A 16,735-nucleotide genomic window follows, 5' to 3' on the forward strand; every position below is an offset into this window, starting at 1 on the left:
TCATGCCACGCGCACTGTCTTCCGTCTTGTATTTTTGTGAATTATTTAGTTCCGTATTGCTATTAGTTTCGCCGTTTTGTCTACACTATTTCTCGGAGGCGCCGGTGGAAGTTGTCAGTGATTTCAAAGGTGTTTCTATGATTCCAGTGACAGTTTGTCTTAGATTCTGTCTCATCAGTATGAAGAACATCCATGAAAACCTAACTAGTCATCTCCTTGGCCGTTAGAAATGCTAATGAAAGCTCAGAGCGTTGAATAATACGAATTTAGTCTATAATGAAACGCAGAGATGCCCTTAGTCGTGTTTAGATTTTTGTATGCGCATCATTTACGTATTTTCTCATTGTTCACCGCTCATTTTGTGGAGGTGGACGGGTTTAGCACGTTACATGGTGGTTGATGTGCGTCATTATCTCGCGAGTAGAGCGCAGACGGGTGAGTGGTGGTGATGGTGGTGGTGAGAACAAGTGGGGTGTTGATGACGGGGCAAGTGAGGCGGCGGCGGCGGCGGAGGCAGAGGTGGCGGCAACGGCGAGGCACAGTGAAGATCGCGCGGGGGTCGGGCAGGGTGTGTGTACTCATCACTGCCTCTCACTGCACTTCCCTCGCCACGGGCCTCACCCACTCACTCGGAGGCACTAGGATGGGGGCGTCTTGAAACCAGAGGGTGTGGTGGAGGTGGTGGTGGTGGTGGTTGTAGCATGCCGTGCGTTGGAGGATTGTTTTAGTGTACCGTACTGGTAAAATAGATGCAGTAATAGTCTCTCTCTCTCTCTCTCTCTCTCTCTCTCTCTCTCTCTCTCTCTCTCTCTCTCTCTCTCTCTCTCTCTCTCTCACTCTCTCTCATCGTCACGCACGTCACGAAACAAGCAAATGAAGGAAGCTAAACAGAAACTTACGCTCGCATCTAATGCCGCAGTGTGCCTCCCGAGTCTGTAGTGTATACAGTGCGCGTGCCGTGTGCTTTATTGTCCCGAGATAACACCACCCATACACTTCACTCCCTGTCAAGCCAGCGTTCCCGATTAGGCAACCTGGGGAACGTGAACATAGACAGGTTTTTATTAGCTGGGCAACGTGAAAAGAGACAGTTTTTTTCTTCATGATAGAACTGACGGACGGAACACTGACCTAGCCTGGCTTTGGTGTTGAGAGATGGAGCAGGTGTATAAGCTATCATACTGGTGGTGGTGGTGGTGGTGGGGGTGGTGTACAAGTGTGCTGCCTCCTCCTAACGTGTTATCTCCCCGAGTGGGAGCGTTAACCAGTTGACTCGAACCACATGCGAGTGGCTTGTACTGTGCGTTTATTCCTTGAGGTAAATGAACTGCACTTCCCCTCTCGCATCCCCCACGTACAATAACAGATGCTGATTATATATTCTTTTGTTTTTTGTTTTTATTATTCTGCAGCTGGATGATGATAATTTAGTTTGTGTATTGTAGTGAGATGAAAGAGTTAGTTTATATTTGAAACCGTATGAACGATTGTAGACAGATTATATTTCGCTTCTTCTGTTATGTTTTTCTTTGATGTAGCTAATGCAGTCTCACATCGTTTTTATATTGTATTTTTTTTTTTTTCCTGTAGAATCGTGAACTGATACAGCATGAATAATAGTAGTCCATCAATATACTTCTTTGTGGTGTTTATTCATTAGTTAGTCAGTAATCATATTAGTGCAGTGTAGTAAGAAATCAAACAGCCTTGCTCATACAGTTTGAATTTCTTACGCAGTTCTCATAATATAGACACACTAATAACATAACCACTTTTCCTTTAGCTAATTCTCGTTTCTTGCGTCAGATCTTAATTCCTCATACATCTTTACCACAAGAGAAGAGTTAACTTATAGTGACTCATTTGCCTGTTGCAGAAGACTCAATGTGGTGTAGTGAACTGTCATTATTGTGCTTTCTACGAGGGAAAAGTTCATGTTGTGGTGTCATTTGTTTTTGAAGGGATTTCCTCTGGATAGGTACTGGCTGATAACAAAGGCGTGTTGCCATGTCACAGTTATAGGCTATTTTTAACGCGCTTGGGTGAAGGTATAGTTTATGTTGTTGTTGTATTTACTGAAAGCTAAAGAGTTGGAGGAGGAGGAGGGTGAAGAGAGATCACATTACCGCAAGAGGGCGTACATTTTAGCCAAGCAACGTTCAAATTGTGCCAAACTGTAATTTTACGGGAAATTTGAACACGTTGAGTTTATTATGCACCAGAGAGAGAGAGAGAGAGAGAGAGAGAGAGAGAGAGAGAGAATATCAACATTTAGGCATCATAAGGACTTTGTTATTTTCCTTTCTTTCCATTCTATATAAACAGTCCTCAGTGTGTGTGTGTGTGTGTGTGTCCGCGCGGAGCTGACAAAAATTCACGAACAACATTTTCTGACCATATTGCGGTAATTCACGTTTGCTGTTTTACTTGTATACGACTGCTAATTATTATGCTAGCAAAGCAAACAGGATAGCTCAGTGGATGTGTGCTTGGCCCTTGGCTTCAGTATTTAAGTCCACTCGCTCCCAGGGAAGGAATGCAAATGAGTATACAGAAAATGCTGGGCTGTAGTGTTAGTGTATGCTGATTTCATTGTTACTTTTGCTACTACTACTACTCCTATTACTACTACTACTACTACTACTACTACTACTACTACTACTACTACTACTACTACTACTACTACTGTTTCGTCTCTAGAACATGCAACAAGTTAACTTTGTATTCCTATCAAAATCATTATTTATAAGATACCGGATTATACAAGTAGGTAATCCGGTTTCGTCCAGATAAGTAGGGATTTCCTAGGAATGAAGATTGGTTTATCTAGAGAGAGAGAGAGAGAGAGAGAGAGAGAGAGAGAGAGAGAGAGAGAGAGAGAGAGATCGTCATTCGCAATTCGTGTTGGTTTCTGTCAATATTCCATCGTTATTTTGTCTTCGAGAATTAGAAGTGTGTGATTATTATTATTATTTTTTTTCACATGCATGCTTCCTTGGGCTTGACTTCCTTATGGGGCTCATCGTCTCTCTCTCAGTCACGCCTCACGGTAACCAGTTGAGGGTTTGGGCTCAGTGAAAAAAATATTGAGCGCGTTTACATTGGAATATTCTGTGGGCCATACTATCAAACGTGGCCACATCTGATTTCCCCTGCTTTTACGAGTAACAAGAGGCTGTAGTGGAAGTTATTAGTGTTTTAAAGAGTATTTACGAGATCTAGTGACGATTTGTAAAGGATCCTGTATCATCAATGAAGAACCAAACTTTCTTTTTCTTTTTAACGATTAACAGGCTGTAGGGAGAGTTATTAGTGTTTTAAAGAGTATTTCCGTGATCTAGTAACGATTTGTGAAGTATCGAGCACCATCATTGGAGTACCCGTCTTACCATCTGTGTAGCCGTTGCAATAGTCCTCAAAAGAGCCAGAAATTTTTAAATACGGGTCTTGGTCCCAATGCTCATGAAAACTGAGACTCAAGGACCTTATTCTTAATCTTTTCAGCGCCTCACCTCGAGTACATATAACAGTTGTATTCAATTTAGTATTCTAGTTTCCCGGGACGTTTTCGTGATTGCGGTAGTAGGATTCTGCACTAGGATTCTGCACCATTACTGGCAGAAACATCGATGAGAATCCGGCTGATCCTCTCAGTGGCCTTTGATCATCCTAATGGCAGCCCGAAGCGTTTCAAAATACCGACCCGGAAATCCGTGGCTGAGACGAAAGCATCAAACTTTTTTTTTCTTTTTTTGTGTGTGTGTAATTGTATGGGAGGAGTAGAAATAGAGTGTTAAACGTCTTTTGTAGCAGTACGTGAATGTATGATTACTCTTTGTTTATTTATTTACTCTCTCTGCATCAAACTCCTCCCCGAGACAACTACTCCGAGAGAAAAGTAATTTAAACTAATTCTTATGAGGTCGAGCTCTCTCAGACTTTTTATTATTATTATTTTTATTTATTTATTTATTTATTTATTTATTTATTTATTTATTTTTATCCGTTGTTGATGCAGAGTCCTTGCTAAACCATCACTGCATTATGAAAACGCCCTTTAAAATTAACAACCTCATTTCTACCAAGTTATAAGTGGTCGAGACAAGGCTTTGGAAGATTTTGGGAATACAGATCCGGGTGTTGGTAAAGATGACATAACAAAGTGAAGCTGTTAAGTGGCCGTCAGTGGCGAGCTTGTCAAAAAGACAGGTCAGTAAACATGTTGAGTATTGCGTGTAATTTTGGCCAGGAAATTAGTGTCGTGGAACCCAGTGAAAAGCAATTAGTGGGTCGCAGTGAGGCACCCGCACACAGTGTTGGTGCTTGACAAATATGGGGGGATGTCATTTCTTATCAAAGGGCACTGGATGCGAAGTAGCGCTGATAGTGGTGGTGGTGGTGGCGATAGTAGTAGTAGTAGTAGTAGTAGTAGTAGTTGTTGTTGTTGTTGTTGTTGTATTTGCTAGAAGTAGTGTTAGTGGTAGTGGTTGTTGAGATATGAAGTACGTAGTAACATACTTTAATAAGTTTTCGTGCTTGCCAAGGATCTCACCTGGGAAGACCAGGATGCGAGGGACTTTTGCTCCCCACGTGCCATTTACATCATAAAACACCCACTGTGATTTCGAACAGTATATGCATAGTCAAATATGCATTACACATTGTAACCAAAAACTCAAATAGAGCTATTTTTGTTACAATATTACGTCCTTTAAACTCCCTGTCACTTTAGTCTCCAATAAATGCGTTCGTTCACTGTGGATTAGTTAAGATTTTCATGTAGTCCCAGGGTTAGTGCATCTATTTCCCTAAAAGAAAACTAGTATTCCCAGCGAGACGAAATGGCTGGTGATATTCTCAAGTTTCAGTGCAGAGCCGTTGGTAGAACTTCCAGTCATAGTTTGTTTGATCCAACATAAAAGTTCAGTGACAATACAACCAGGAAAGGAAGACGGTATAATATGAAGCTTTGAATACGAGTAGAATCCCAATACCCGTATTAAGTAGATTAAATGAGGCCGTATATCTTTGAGCAGTGTTTGTTTTGTGGTGAAATCAAATAAATATTGGAGGAAATTATAGCCTCTTGGTGACCAGTAGCCCTCTCTCCATGTTGTGCGCTTTACGTCAGTCACGCATACTGATGATGCCAGTATGTGTTTTTGTCAGTGCCATTAAGCAGCTTTTTAATACTAGTTCTTGGAAGTTTATTAGACATGAAGTCGTGTTTGAATGTATGTTATCTTTATCTGGCTGCAAAACTGTTACACTTGATTATTACGGACTTTTGCATGGTTTATTTATTTATTTATTTATTTATTTATTTATTTATTTATTTTATTTATTTATTTATCTGTATCATATTTTTATTGACCGTATGTTTTAGAAGTTTAGAAAATCTGAATTTGAAACGTTCACAGTGTTACAACAGGTTTTATTTATGGCATAGTGTAGAACTCCCTGATTTGTTATGACAACACCTCTGTGTTTTCCCATCACCTCTTGAGTATATCATTCTACTCGAGCCAGATGTGTGGCGGGGAAAGGGGGGGGAAAACGTGTCCAGGTACATGCGCACCCCAGGTGTCGAATCTTTTCCTAGTATTAGATATTGTTACTTCATTAAGGTTCCTTAGGCAGTATCTCGCCAGACTCGTGTACAGTACAGCGTCTTCAGAGAGACTGTCTTGGCACACGGGATAGACACAGCGTGGGCTTTGGACTTCTCTAAAAACAAACTTTGAACGGATATATTTTGACGCGCATCACATTGAGTACAGTTCCTCGTTGCGTTATTTCCATTTCCTCTTTACTCGAACTTACAGGAAAATGAAATAGCATTCAGAAAAGATACCCAGGCGTCGTGTTAGTGCAACCATGGGAGTGCACCCAGCCAGAATCCTTCGCCAGCGTAGCATTCCTCCTCCTTCGGGACTCAGGCGCAGGGTAGGGGAGGAGGACCCGGGGTGGTGGGGGGCGGGGTCCTGGCCTGACGAGAAAAACCTGTCAGGATGGAGGGCCGAGTGGAGGAGTAGAGGGATGTGGTGCAGGGAAATGGAAACCCCGGAAACGAAAGATGACAACCCCCGCGTGTGTGATGTCATGTCCGTGATGGTATACGTGACCGTGTTCATCTTGCTGCTGCTGTTTGCTGTGTTCATGTCCTTCTTCACCGTGATCTCAGGTACTGCATACGTGGCCTTAGTCAATCTTCAGGTGCTCAGAATATTCAAGAGCACTTCGTGAATGTAATGATTTGGTGTTTGATGGGAGCACTAAGTCACTGGTATACTGTTATATTTCATGCAACATTTAATTAATTGTACAGTAGATTAATTAATTTGGTATTCAGGCTGTGAAATAACATTTAAATAAAATGTGTAACTTTTAACACTAGGTTATTTCATGTGCTTTAATGTGTTAACCAGTGTTACTACTGTTTGTTTACTCCCTTAAGGAAACGGAAAAATGGTTTTTCCTTGTGCAGTGGAGCATGTTTCCTCTGAAAATTAGTCATACACACACACACACACACACACACACACACACACACACACACACACACACACACACACACACACACACACACACACACACACACACAGTCTTGAGTGATTAATGTTGCAAGACAGTATTATGCACAGTGGACTCTTTTTGTCTGTCTGTCATCTGTGTCCGTCAGTTGTGAGAGATGCCACAGTGTCCTGCTTTAGTTGTCTGGGTAATAAGAGCTTTGTATTGTGTGGAGTGCATTGACAAAACATTACTTACTGGATGTGGGAACTTTTATTCCCTTATCATTGGTAAACTGATTGTGATGGAGGACTTGATAAGATATAACTCACAGTATTAGTATATTTTATTATTATTATTATTATTATTATTATTATTATTATTATTATTATTTTATTATTTATTTTTATTTCATTTTACTTTTTATCAGGTAACCTTAATTAATTTTCCTCCATTTAATTTCATACTTCTCTTCTTTACAGCCACAGTGTTCCTGTCAACACTCACACCCAAGTTCTATGTTGCTCTCACTGGGACATCATCCCTCATCTCAGGTCTTATATTGGTGAGTCTCATGTCTTTGTGATGTATATGATTCCCTGTGATGCTTTTTCTCCTGAGAGAGAGAGAGAGAGAGAGAGAGAGAGAGAGAGAGAGAGAGAGAGAGAGAGAGAGAGAGAGAGAGAGAGAGTTTTATAATGTACAGACAATAGTGCAATGTAAGTTTCATTTGTTTTTTATTTACATATTTTAATAAAAGATTTCTGTTGTATGTCTGTGATGATGTAATTTCCAGTTTTGTTTTTTCCCTCCTTCCTTCTAGGAAAAAAAGTTTGTGTGTGTGTGTGTGTGTGTGTGTGTGTGTGTGTGTGTGTGTGTGTGTGTGTGTGTGTGTGTGTGTGTGTGTGTGTGTGTGTGTGTGTGTGTGTGTTGCAGCATTATAATAATGAATGAGCAAAAAATTTCCTTCTTTTGAATTTTCAGTTTAGCTCATTACATTTCTAGGTGACAAAAGACTACTGCTCCTAATATTTATCACAAGGGAAAGGTTGATTTGTAGCTTTTCCTTTCTTGTCACTTTGTGTGCATGTTCTCTTTCATATAGTATTTTTATACTTAAAGATGTACATACTTAATACACTAAAACTAGCCAAGATCATAAGATATGGGATGTTTTGTATGATGGTTTTACAACATGAGCATAACAGTGTTCCAGTACACAGTCACTAGAAAAGAATTGCTTCAGGGATAGGCATATGTTCACAAATTTAGATTGCTTATGAGATACAGTACAATTTGGACTGGAATTATAGAATGTATAGAAAAGTTATGTGATATATTTGTATTCAAATCTGTGGTACATATTTATTTATTTTTTTATTTTATTTATTTTTTTTATTTATTTATTATTTTTTTTGCTCCTGTTGCTGGTGTACATATTTCTATTTGAAAAATTTAAATGTGTGAATATTCATGAGTTTATTTTCTTTGGTGATTGGCATATATATATATATATATATATATATATATATATATATATATATATATATATATATATATATATATATATATATATATATATATATATATATATATATATATATATATATATATATATATATATATATATATATTGTCTAGAGGTAATCTTAATTGCCATTGCATATTGTTAGAAATCTATATGTAATAGTAATCATTATGTGGTGAAGAACTACTTTTACTCATTATTTTAAAAATCTTGCATTTGTCTCAGAAGTCATGGCTCAAAACTGTATACCTTTAAATCCTCTATAATACTGAATGAAGGGTTATATTTCTACTTACCATCTAAGTAATTTGAGGCCAGACATCAAATTATCATCAAATTAATGGACTTCATATCCTCCAGATTTTTGAGTGGTGGTACTTCAGGAAGTATGGCACATCTTTCATTGAGCAAGTATCCTTGAACCACCTCAGTCCATGGATTGGTGGAGGGGAAAACAATGCTGCAGAGAGCACCACCACTAATTCAAACAACAACAATAACCAACAGAGTGTTCCAGGTAATGTATGTTGTGTACTTGTATTTGAACTGATTGAACTGATTTACCAGCTTAATTATAAGAAGAGTATAGATGATGGCAAGAGAGGAATATTGTTAAGAAATCACAAAGGCTGTGCTGAAATCGTACCATGTTAATGGAAGAGCAGCAGACAGAAGATTGGAGAATGCTGTGTTGAAGAGTATGAACAGAATCAAGTGATGGCAAACCAAGCCACCCTTCCAGTCTTTCATTGGGTTCTCATGTGAAGAGATGTCAGGATACATTGATAAAATGGGTTTGAGAATCACAGATGTTGCATTAATATGTGTCATTTCAAACTCTTCCAGATTTAAGTAATAAAAGAATTGAACATATATGGGAACTGGTTAGATATGTGGTTTTTCAGCATTGTTTCATATCATTCACAAAGAAAAGTGGTTTATTTAGTTATTTTTGTGTTTTTTTTGGTTGGATGCCTTCTGGCTTCTGTAAAATACAGGAAGTTATTTTAGATAATTTAATGTATTTTATTTTGCAGTGTACAATAGCATTTCTTATAATCATGTATAATAAATGTAAATTTTCCTGGTTAAACTTTATGAATTGTGTTAATAGGGCTTACAGTCTTCCTTTTTAGTATCATAGCAAAATTAGTTATATAGATAATTCAGTTATGAATCTTTACTTTATTTCTTTGTTTATTATACAATAAAAAATTAATTAATTAATTTATTTATTTATCTATTTTCAGAATGTAAAGTCTGGCGAAATCCCCTTAATTTATTTAGGGGATCTGAGTACCAGCGGCTGACATGGTCAACCAAGAAGGAGCCGCTGACTTACTATGATATGAATCTATCAGCCCAAGACCACCAGACCTTTTTTACATGTGAGGCTGATGCTGGGAAACCAGAGTATGAAAGTAAGTCATTGAATGTATGGTGGTATTTGTATAGAGGAAAGCATGGGTTTAGAGAGGACATGTAGAATGAATGAAGCAGGAATGGTATATAGAGAGGAATGACAACACTATTTAGATATGTCATTTTGTAAATTAGCAAAGAGAATGTTATATGAGGCAGTAGTGTTAGCAGTTGTTTTGTAGATGCTTAAACATGCATTACAACAGGAGGAAGCAAATTCTACAAAATACACTTCCAGCTCTGATTACTAAAAGGATATGGTAGTGGCCTTATAAAAATTAAACACTATTTCTTATCTTATAACTACTTCCAGTTCAACTCCATAATGATAACAGTTAGTCACAAAACTGGATAATAGAATCTTGCAGGAAGTATGTCATAAACCAGTTTGCACATTTATTTATTTATACATTTTTCCAGTAATGCAGACAGCATGGAGAGAAAGAAATCCAGAAGTTCGAATAAAATCGGCAAGATCTGCCTTGGATCTCAACCCGGAATGTGCATCAGCATACATTTTGTTGGCAGAAGAAGAATGTACATCAATAGTTGAGGTAGAAAAGAAACTCAAGATTGCCCTGAAACATGCTGAGAATAATTACCGGAAGTCACAACTAACTCAGCACCAAAGCAGTGCCATGGAAGCATTACACAGTAGGTTTCTTCTGTAATACTCTCTTATCATAGAAGATATTTATTATTTATTTGTGCAGTCAATGTATTGGCAGTCTGGTTTCTTATTCTAGTTTTAATATTTCCTTGTGTGTGTGTGTGTGTGTGTGTGTGTGTGTGTTATTAGTTTGTGTATATATGTTTACAAAAGAGTATTCTGCAAATCTGCGAGCATGTAAACTTGTTATGAAGGGCCAGATATAGTCTAAGCTATTGCAGGAGTGGCAGATAAGTTGCATATGGAAAAAAAGGTTAGATATAATGATTTGTGTTAGTCATGTATAGGTCAGTGCCTTTAGTTTTTGACCAGGAAAGGAATAATTCATTATGTGCCTTTTGTTTAGATTAATTCCTGGTTTTTCAGAGTAATGAAATCAAATTGTATAGATAGTTTTATTTTTCTTCTGACATTTGCCATTCTCCAAAACAAGTGGGGTGGGGGAGCTGGCTGCATGATGAATGGTAGAAAGAGAGTTTTGTTATTTTTTCAAGATTGATTATATACTATATAGCCCTGGTACCAGAGAAGATGTAAGTGTGGGCTGCATATGAATTGGCCTTGCATTTAGTGTAATAAGAATTGGTCCAACCTTTCCATATCATGTATTCATTTTAATATAATGGTAGATAAGGTTCTTCCTAGATCAACTTCTTTTTAACTTTAATCTTTGACCTACACATGAGTATAGATGGTGTTTTGTTTAGATAAATATTAATCAACAATAATATTTTTTTGTATTTGTAAAAAGATAAATCAAGAGGTGTAAAAACTTTCTTTTGTTTATTTCAGGACGAGACACAAATGTGTTCATTTACATAAAAAGACGCTTAGCCATGTGTGCTCGGAAGCTGGGAAAGATGAAAGAAGCAATAAAAATGTTTAGAGAGGTAAATACTCCTGGCCAGTGGTTAATCCTCCTTATTGCATAGCTTTGCTCTTTAATAGTGTTATTGATGTTTAATTTCCATGGTTCATTAATTATTATTAAGTTAATGTCAGTGCATAATTACTGTTGCTTCTGTTGTATTTCTGGAAATTTAGAAATTAATGTAACCTTCATAATTACAGCTAACGAAGGAAGTGCCTCCCATCATGAATGTGCTAAACCTTCATGAAAACCTTTTAGAAGCACTCCTAAAGGTTGAGGCATATGCTGATGCTCAGGCAGTGTTAGCGAAGTATGATGACATAGCACTGCCCAAGTCAGCCACGATATGTTACACAGCAGCACTTCTCAAGGCACGTGCTGTGGCTGACAAGTAAGTGTGAATAGTGCCCAGTGTTACACTTTCTTAAGCTTCTTTGTCCTATTTTCCATTGTTAGCTATACCATTGTAGTTTACACATGGATGTTACTTTACTGTCTTCTTCAGTATTCAAATTTTTTATGTATTTTTTTATTTTTAATCACAACCCAATCTGAAATGTTTATTTATCTATTTATCTATTTATTTATCTATTTATTTATTTATTTGTTATTTGTTTGTGTCACTGTCAGTGTCATCACAGTCTACTTACTCTTATATGTTTGCCTTTAATTGCTTTAATGTTTTCCTCAACATAATGTTTTTTTTAGATCTGCTTTTCTTTATTCACTATTTCTAGTTAGTTTTGTTGCATCTTCATTTCCTCCTGTTTGAATTTTTTATATCTTTCATACATACATTGTGATAGATGTCAAGATGTCCACAGCTACTCTAAGTTTTGGGAGGGTTGATGTGCTTTCCTGTGACTTGTCTCTCAAGTATCTATAGTGATCCTTTTTGTATTTTGCAAAATTCTTCCTAAATGTTAAAAATATACATGTCAGTTATGTCTTTTAGTAATGTCAAGACTCTCTCTCTCTCTCTCTCTCTCTCTCTCTCTCTCTCTCTCTCTCTCTCTCTCTCTCTCTCTCTCTCTCTCTCTCTCTCTCTCTCTCTCTCTCTCTCTCTCTCTCTCTCTCTCTCTCTCTCTCTCTCTCTCTCTCTCTCTCTCTCGGATTTTTTTTTTTTTTTTTTTTGTGTGTGTGTGTGTGTGTGTATGTGTGTGTTATTTTCTTACTGAAAGAAAAAGCATGTTCTTGTATAGTAGAAATTTGATATGTAAGTTTAATTGAAGTGGCCTTCAAGGGTAACCGGAAGTGTACTTTTTCACTGCTAAATCACGTGTTCATACTTAAACCATTACATATTCACAGATTAATGACAGACAATTGTTATGTCACTCCTTTCTAGGTTTTCTCCAGATATAGCCAGCAAACGTGGCCTCACTGCAGCAGAAATGGCAGCAGTTGAAGCAATTCACAGAGCAGTGGAGTTTAATCCTCATGTTCCAAAGGTTAGAGTCAGATTTTATCATGGTTGTATTATTAGTACACAGTAAAATTTTGTGTGCTGAATTCAGTGTATAAATTTGTATGCTGAGATGTAAGAGAATGTATGTGAATGTATTTATGTAGATGCACTGTCTTGCCTATCTTCCTTTACAGGGTTATTGGTTTTGTATATAAATAGAACTTGCCCAATAAATTTTAAGTCAGATGTACACACATGCATGTATCAGGGTGATATCCCCATTTAAGGGAGATAGCCACATCAAGGTTTGGGAACACTTGAATTTCCTTTCTCCTCTTATGCTTTATTTCATCATAGGAACAAATATACAGAAGTGGAGTCTCCCTTCTCTATGTTCTGCCAGACATATGTATGTGAAACAAAGATGTAGAGTGAAAGTTGAAGGTTCAGGATTTAGGCAGTGGAAGTGACTTATTTGGAAGATGCTTATGATATGAATGGGTTGAGTGATTAAAGTAAAGAAAGTGTATATACAAGATAAAGGTACAAATTGTGCTAAATGATCTAGTAATATGGAGAAAATTGACAAAAAGTGAGATGACAGGGATGGTATACTAAAGATGTGTGGACACTGTGTGAATCAATCATCCCTTTAAAATGGTAGGACATGAATGAGAGATTGAGGGATTTAGAATGTGTAAGAGTTTGTGGGCAGAAACAGATTCCTTTGTCTTGGCCACTATGAGAAAACTCCAAGGAAGAGACATTAGGTTTAATTAGATTAATCAAAAGATGGTGAACATGAATAATTCCTTTCATTATAATTCCAGTCATTTAAGTTAGTGTGGCAAATTATTTAGATAACATTATTCAGATAAAAATTTTAATTATAATTTCCATGTCAGGGATTCATTGTTCATTGATATTCTTTTCCTCAGTACCTGCTGGAGATGAAGCCTCTCATTCTCCCACCAGAACACATTCTTAAGCGTGGTGATTCAGAGGCCATCGCTTATGCATTTTTTCACCTTCAGCATTGGAAGAGGGTGAGTATGATAATTCTTCACCTTCCCTTACTTCTTTAAAGATTTTGTAGTGTTGTAGTTACAGATTTAACAATTTATAATGTAACTGTTAAGAAGAGTTTCTTTAATTATAGTAGATATCTTGAAAATCCTTCTCCACATAATATTATATGTATCACAGTTGATGTAAGTGTTGTAAAGTTCTAATTAGATATATTTGTGTTACATGTAGATCCATTACTTGCTTTGCTTGGAAAAAATGTTGAACAAGAACTGAAAGTAAAAGCTAATTAATGCACTTACCTCACGCAGGTGGAAGGCGCATTAAATCTCCTTCACTGTACATGGGAAGGGACTTTCCGAATTATTCCTTATCCCCTGGAGAAGGGCCATCTCTTCTACCCATACCCCACCTGCACAGAGTGTGCAGACAGGGAACTCCTGCCTTGTGAGTACATCCTTGGCTGCTTCACTAGTTTTTGATGCTTGGTTGTCTTTTATGAAAATGAAATTCAAGCACAGCCTTTAGGTATGAAGAAAAAATCATTCCTTTCTTTTAACTTACTCTTACAAACCTTCCATGCACATTTTTCACTGTCATCATCTATTCTGCTAACAGTATGACCCTTATATCATTCATTTACTTTTTGTGTCACCCCCTTGCATTAATTTGCCAGTGTTGGAATACTGTTCTTTTCTTAAATTTTTTATTTATTCATTTATTTATTTATTTATTTATTTATTTATTTTTATTTATTTATTTTTTTTATCACTTCTTCAAATGCTGCACTCATTCCTTCCTCTCAACATATGCTATAACTGATGGGAGCAGCTTCCTAATCATTAGAATGTTCACATACACATATATTTCAATTTATTTTCCTTAAGAACTTGGAATTACTTTATGCTGATTTCAGGGCTGTACAGTCACAGTGGTCATTTATGTTTTATGACTCTCTCTCTCTCTCTCTCTCTCTCTCTCTCTCTCTCTCTCTCTCTCTCTCTCTCTCTCTCTCTCTCTCTCTCTCTCTCTCTCTCTCTCTCTCTCTCTCTCTCTCTCTCTCTCTCTCTCTCTCTCTCTCTCTCTCTCTCTCTCTCTCTCTCTCTCTCTCTCTCTCTCTCTCTCTCTCTCTCTCTCTCTCTCTCTCTCTCTCTCTCTCACAAATACCTCAGTTATATAATTCATGAAAAGATTTTTTTCTTCTCTTTTTCTCTACTCTAAGATTCAGATGGAATTTTCTTTATACATTTATTAATTTTGTTTTTCATTTGTGTTTTCCTTAGATTCAAAACCTGCCTGCAATCTCACTCTTGATTTTGTAATATCAGCAGTTTAATGTATTATCATAATGATATTTAAAATATGTATTGTCTTATGCATATTTATTTATTACATGCATTACTATATAGATTCTCCAAACCTCATGAAATTATCATTAGTCACTTAGTCACTTTTACTTTCTTTAGATTTCTTTTTAGACATTCCATCCTCCCTCCACACTCCATGTATTGTATGTGTAATCCAGTGAAAAATTGAAGAGATTAAGCAAGAGCATTTTTCTGTTTTGTTTTTCAGCCTTCCATGAAGTATCAGTATATCCCAAGAAGGAGTTGCCATTCTTCATTGTGTTCACAGCAGGCCTGTGTTCTTTCACTGCCTTGCTAGCCCTTCTCACCCACCAGTATCCTGAACCTATGGGAGCTCTTGCCAAAACAGTAAGCTCACTGTATAACATTTCATAATTTTTACAATTTATGTGTTTATCGCAGTGCAAGATGTGCATGTATACATGTACAGTGTTTGTAGTTGTCATAGTATCTTCAGTAAAGTCTTTTGAACTTAAATAGTGAATTAGAAAACCCAGTTGAGTTTTTAGAGCATATGATCCATATTAATATCAGGCAGTCAGAGATATATATATAGTAATATAAAGTTTAGAATTATACTGGAGACAAAATGTAAAGACAATAATGCATAGAATTCTGTGCTTTGCATGACTAATGTTTCTAAATGTCACTTTGTTTTTTACAGCTTCTTAGTTGGTGGTATGTCCCAATCCAGTATGTGTTGGAGAAGCTGGAGGCTGTGCTGCCATCCAACCTCCTCCACCATTTATCACGAATCTGACCATCATATTATGGGTAAATATGACGATCTGAACTAAACCAGTTGTGTATAAGAAAAAGCAGCTGATTTTATTAGTATCAAAATCCATTTGCATTTCATTACATATTGTACATTTTTCCTATGTATTTTCAATATTGTTCAAAAGCAACACAATAAAATTTCCACAATTCAGCATTTTATAAGTCAGAATTCCATATCAGACAGCAAAGTAACAAAATATTCAATTAAGAATTGTCAAATATAGGCAATTTCTGCAAAGTTTTTGTAAGCCAGCACCATACTGACTATGCAAAATCAAGCCAGACCAAACTCAGCATAACCAGTGCAGTAATAGTTACTACATAAGAACTGCTGGTTCTGGTTCTGGTTGAAGATCTGGAGGTTTAGCTTTTACAATGGCACCTCCCTGCTGTGGTCTTCTTTACAGTTTCTTTTCACAATCTGATTTGCTCTCTTCTTTTTCTTAAATATGAGGTATCAAGAAAAAAAGGGCAAGCTTGCCAAAAGCATGTTTTGAGGAAAATGTTTGAGGTTTTTGCATGGTTATGATATAATAAAAACTCTTTAGATGTGCCATTTCACTTCATTTAGGTATTTTTGGGAAGTATTTTCAATATATAATTAGATACAAGTAGTCAGTAGGTTTTCACTTATCAGTATAGTGAGCAAAGGGTGTTTTAATAAGCTACCACAGACAGAAATGTAGACACCAGCAATGCTTTGTGATAATTTTGAACATCGTAATCACCTGGGTTCCAGTATTCATCAAAAACACACAGAATAACCTCCATTCCTACCTTCTCAAAGCAACCATATCTGCAGGCAGGACCCACACAACAAGCAGGCACCTGTTGCTTGGTATAGGGACTCACATAAGCCTCCCCAAGGTTCCTTTATGTCTTTGCCTGCACACATTTCTATTAATCTACATGAGGAATATTCACACAGCCTCTTGCTGTATCTATTTGTATGCAATGCTAGCAGAGGTTTGTAATTGTATTACATTAAATTTTGTTTACACACTTTTCAACAGGAATATGCTTCAGCGCATTTTCTCAAAATGGATTCCTGTTTTGCTTTGTCTAACTTCCCCTAAAGTTGTAATATAAGATTGTTGTTTATTTACAGTAGTATTTTGCATAAAATTTTAAGGTTGTTTTTTTGTATCTG

At 36.8% G+C, this 16,735-nt stretch overlaps 1 protein-coding gene across 6 annotated transcripts in view; it reads left to right on the top strand.

Annotated features, from left to right (window-relative positions):
* Positions 1-16,735, top strand: part of LOC135107026 (protein ST7 homolog) — a 31,496-nt gene that overhangs the window by 10,770 nt on the left and 3,991 nt on the right. For 2 of the 6 annotated variants that reach the window (XM_064016591.1, XM_064016596.1), the window contains exons 2-12: positions 6,996-7,078; positions 8,402-8,558; positions 9,292-9,462; positions 9,884-10,117; positions 10,926-11,023; positions 11,205-11,395; positions 12,353-12,455; positions 13,351-13,458; positions 13,750-13,885; positions 15,014-15,153; positions 15,470-15,579. In XM_064016591.1, coding sequence (XP_063872661.1) covers positions 6,996-7,078; positions 8,402-8,558; positions 9,292-9,462; positions 9,884-10,117; positions 10,926-11,023; positions 11,205-11,395; positions 12,353-12,455; positions 13,351-13,458; positions 13,750-13,885; positions 15,014-15,153; positions 15,470-15,565 — 1,517 coding nt within the window. In that variant the 3' untranslated portion in view covers positions 15,566-15,579. Of the gene's footprint in view, positions 1-517; positions 707-4,216; positions 6,185-6,995; positions 7,079-8,401; positions 8,559-9,291; positions 9,463-9,883; positions 10,118-10,925; positions 11,024-11,204; positions 11,396-12,352; positions 12,456-13,350; positions 13,459-13,749; positions 13,886-15,013; positions 15,154-15,469; positions 15,580-16,735 lie in introns of those variants that run through there. The other 4 variants (XM_064016594.1, XM_064016595.1, XM_064016593.1 and 1 more) reach the window with 4 other exon arrangements.

Source organism: Scylla paramamosain, chromosome 14, assembly GCF_035594125.1.
Source record: "Scylla paramamosain isolate STU-SP2022 chromosome 14, ASM3559412v1, whole genome shotgun sequence".
Taxonomy (NCBI): Eukaryota; Metazoa; Arthropoda; class Malacostraca; order Decapoda; family Portunidae; genus Scylla; species Scylla paramamosain.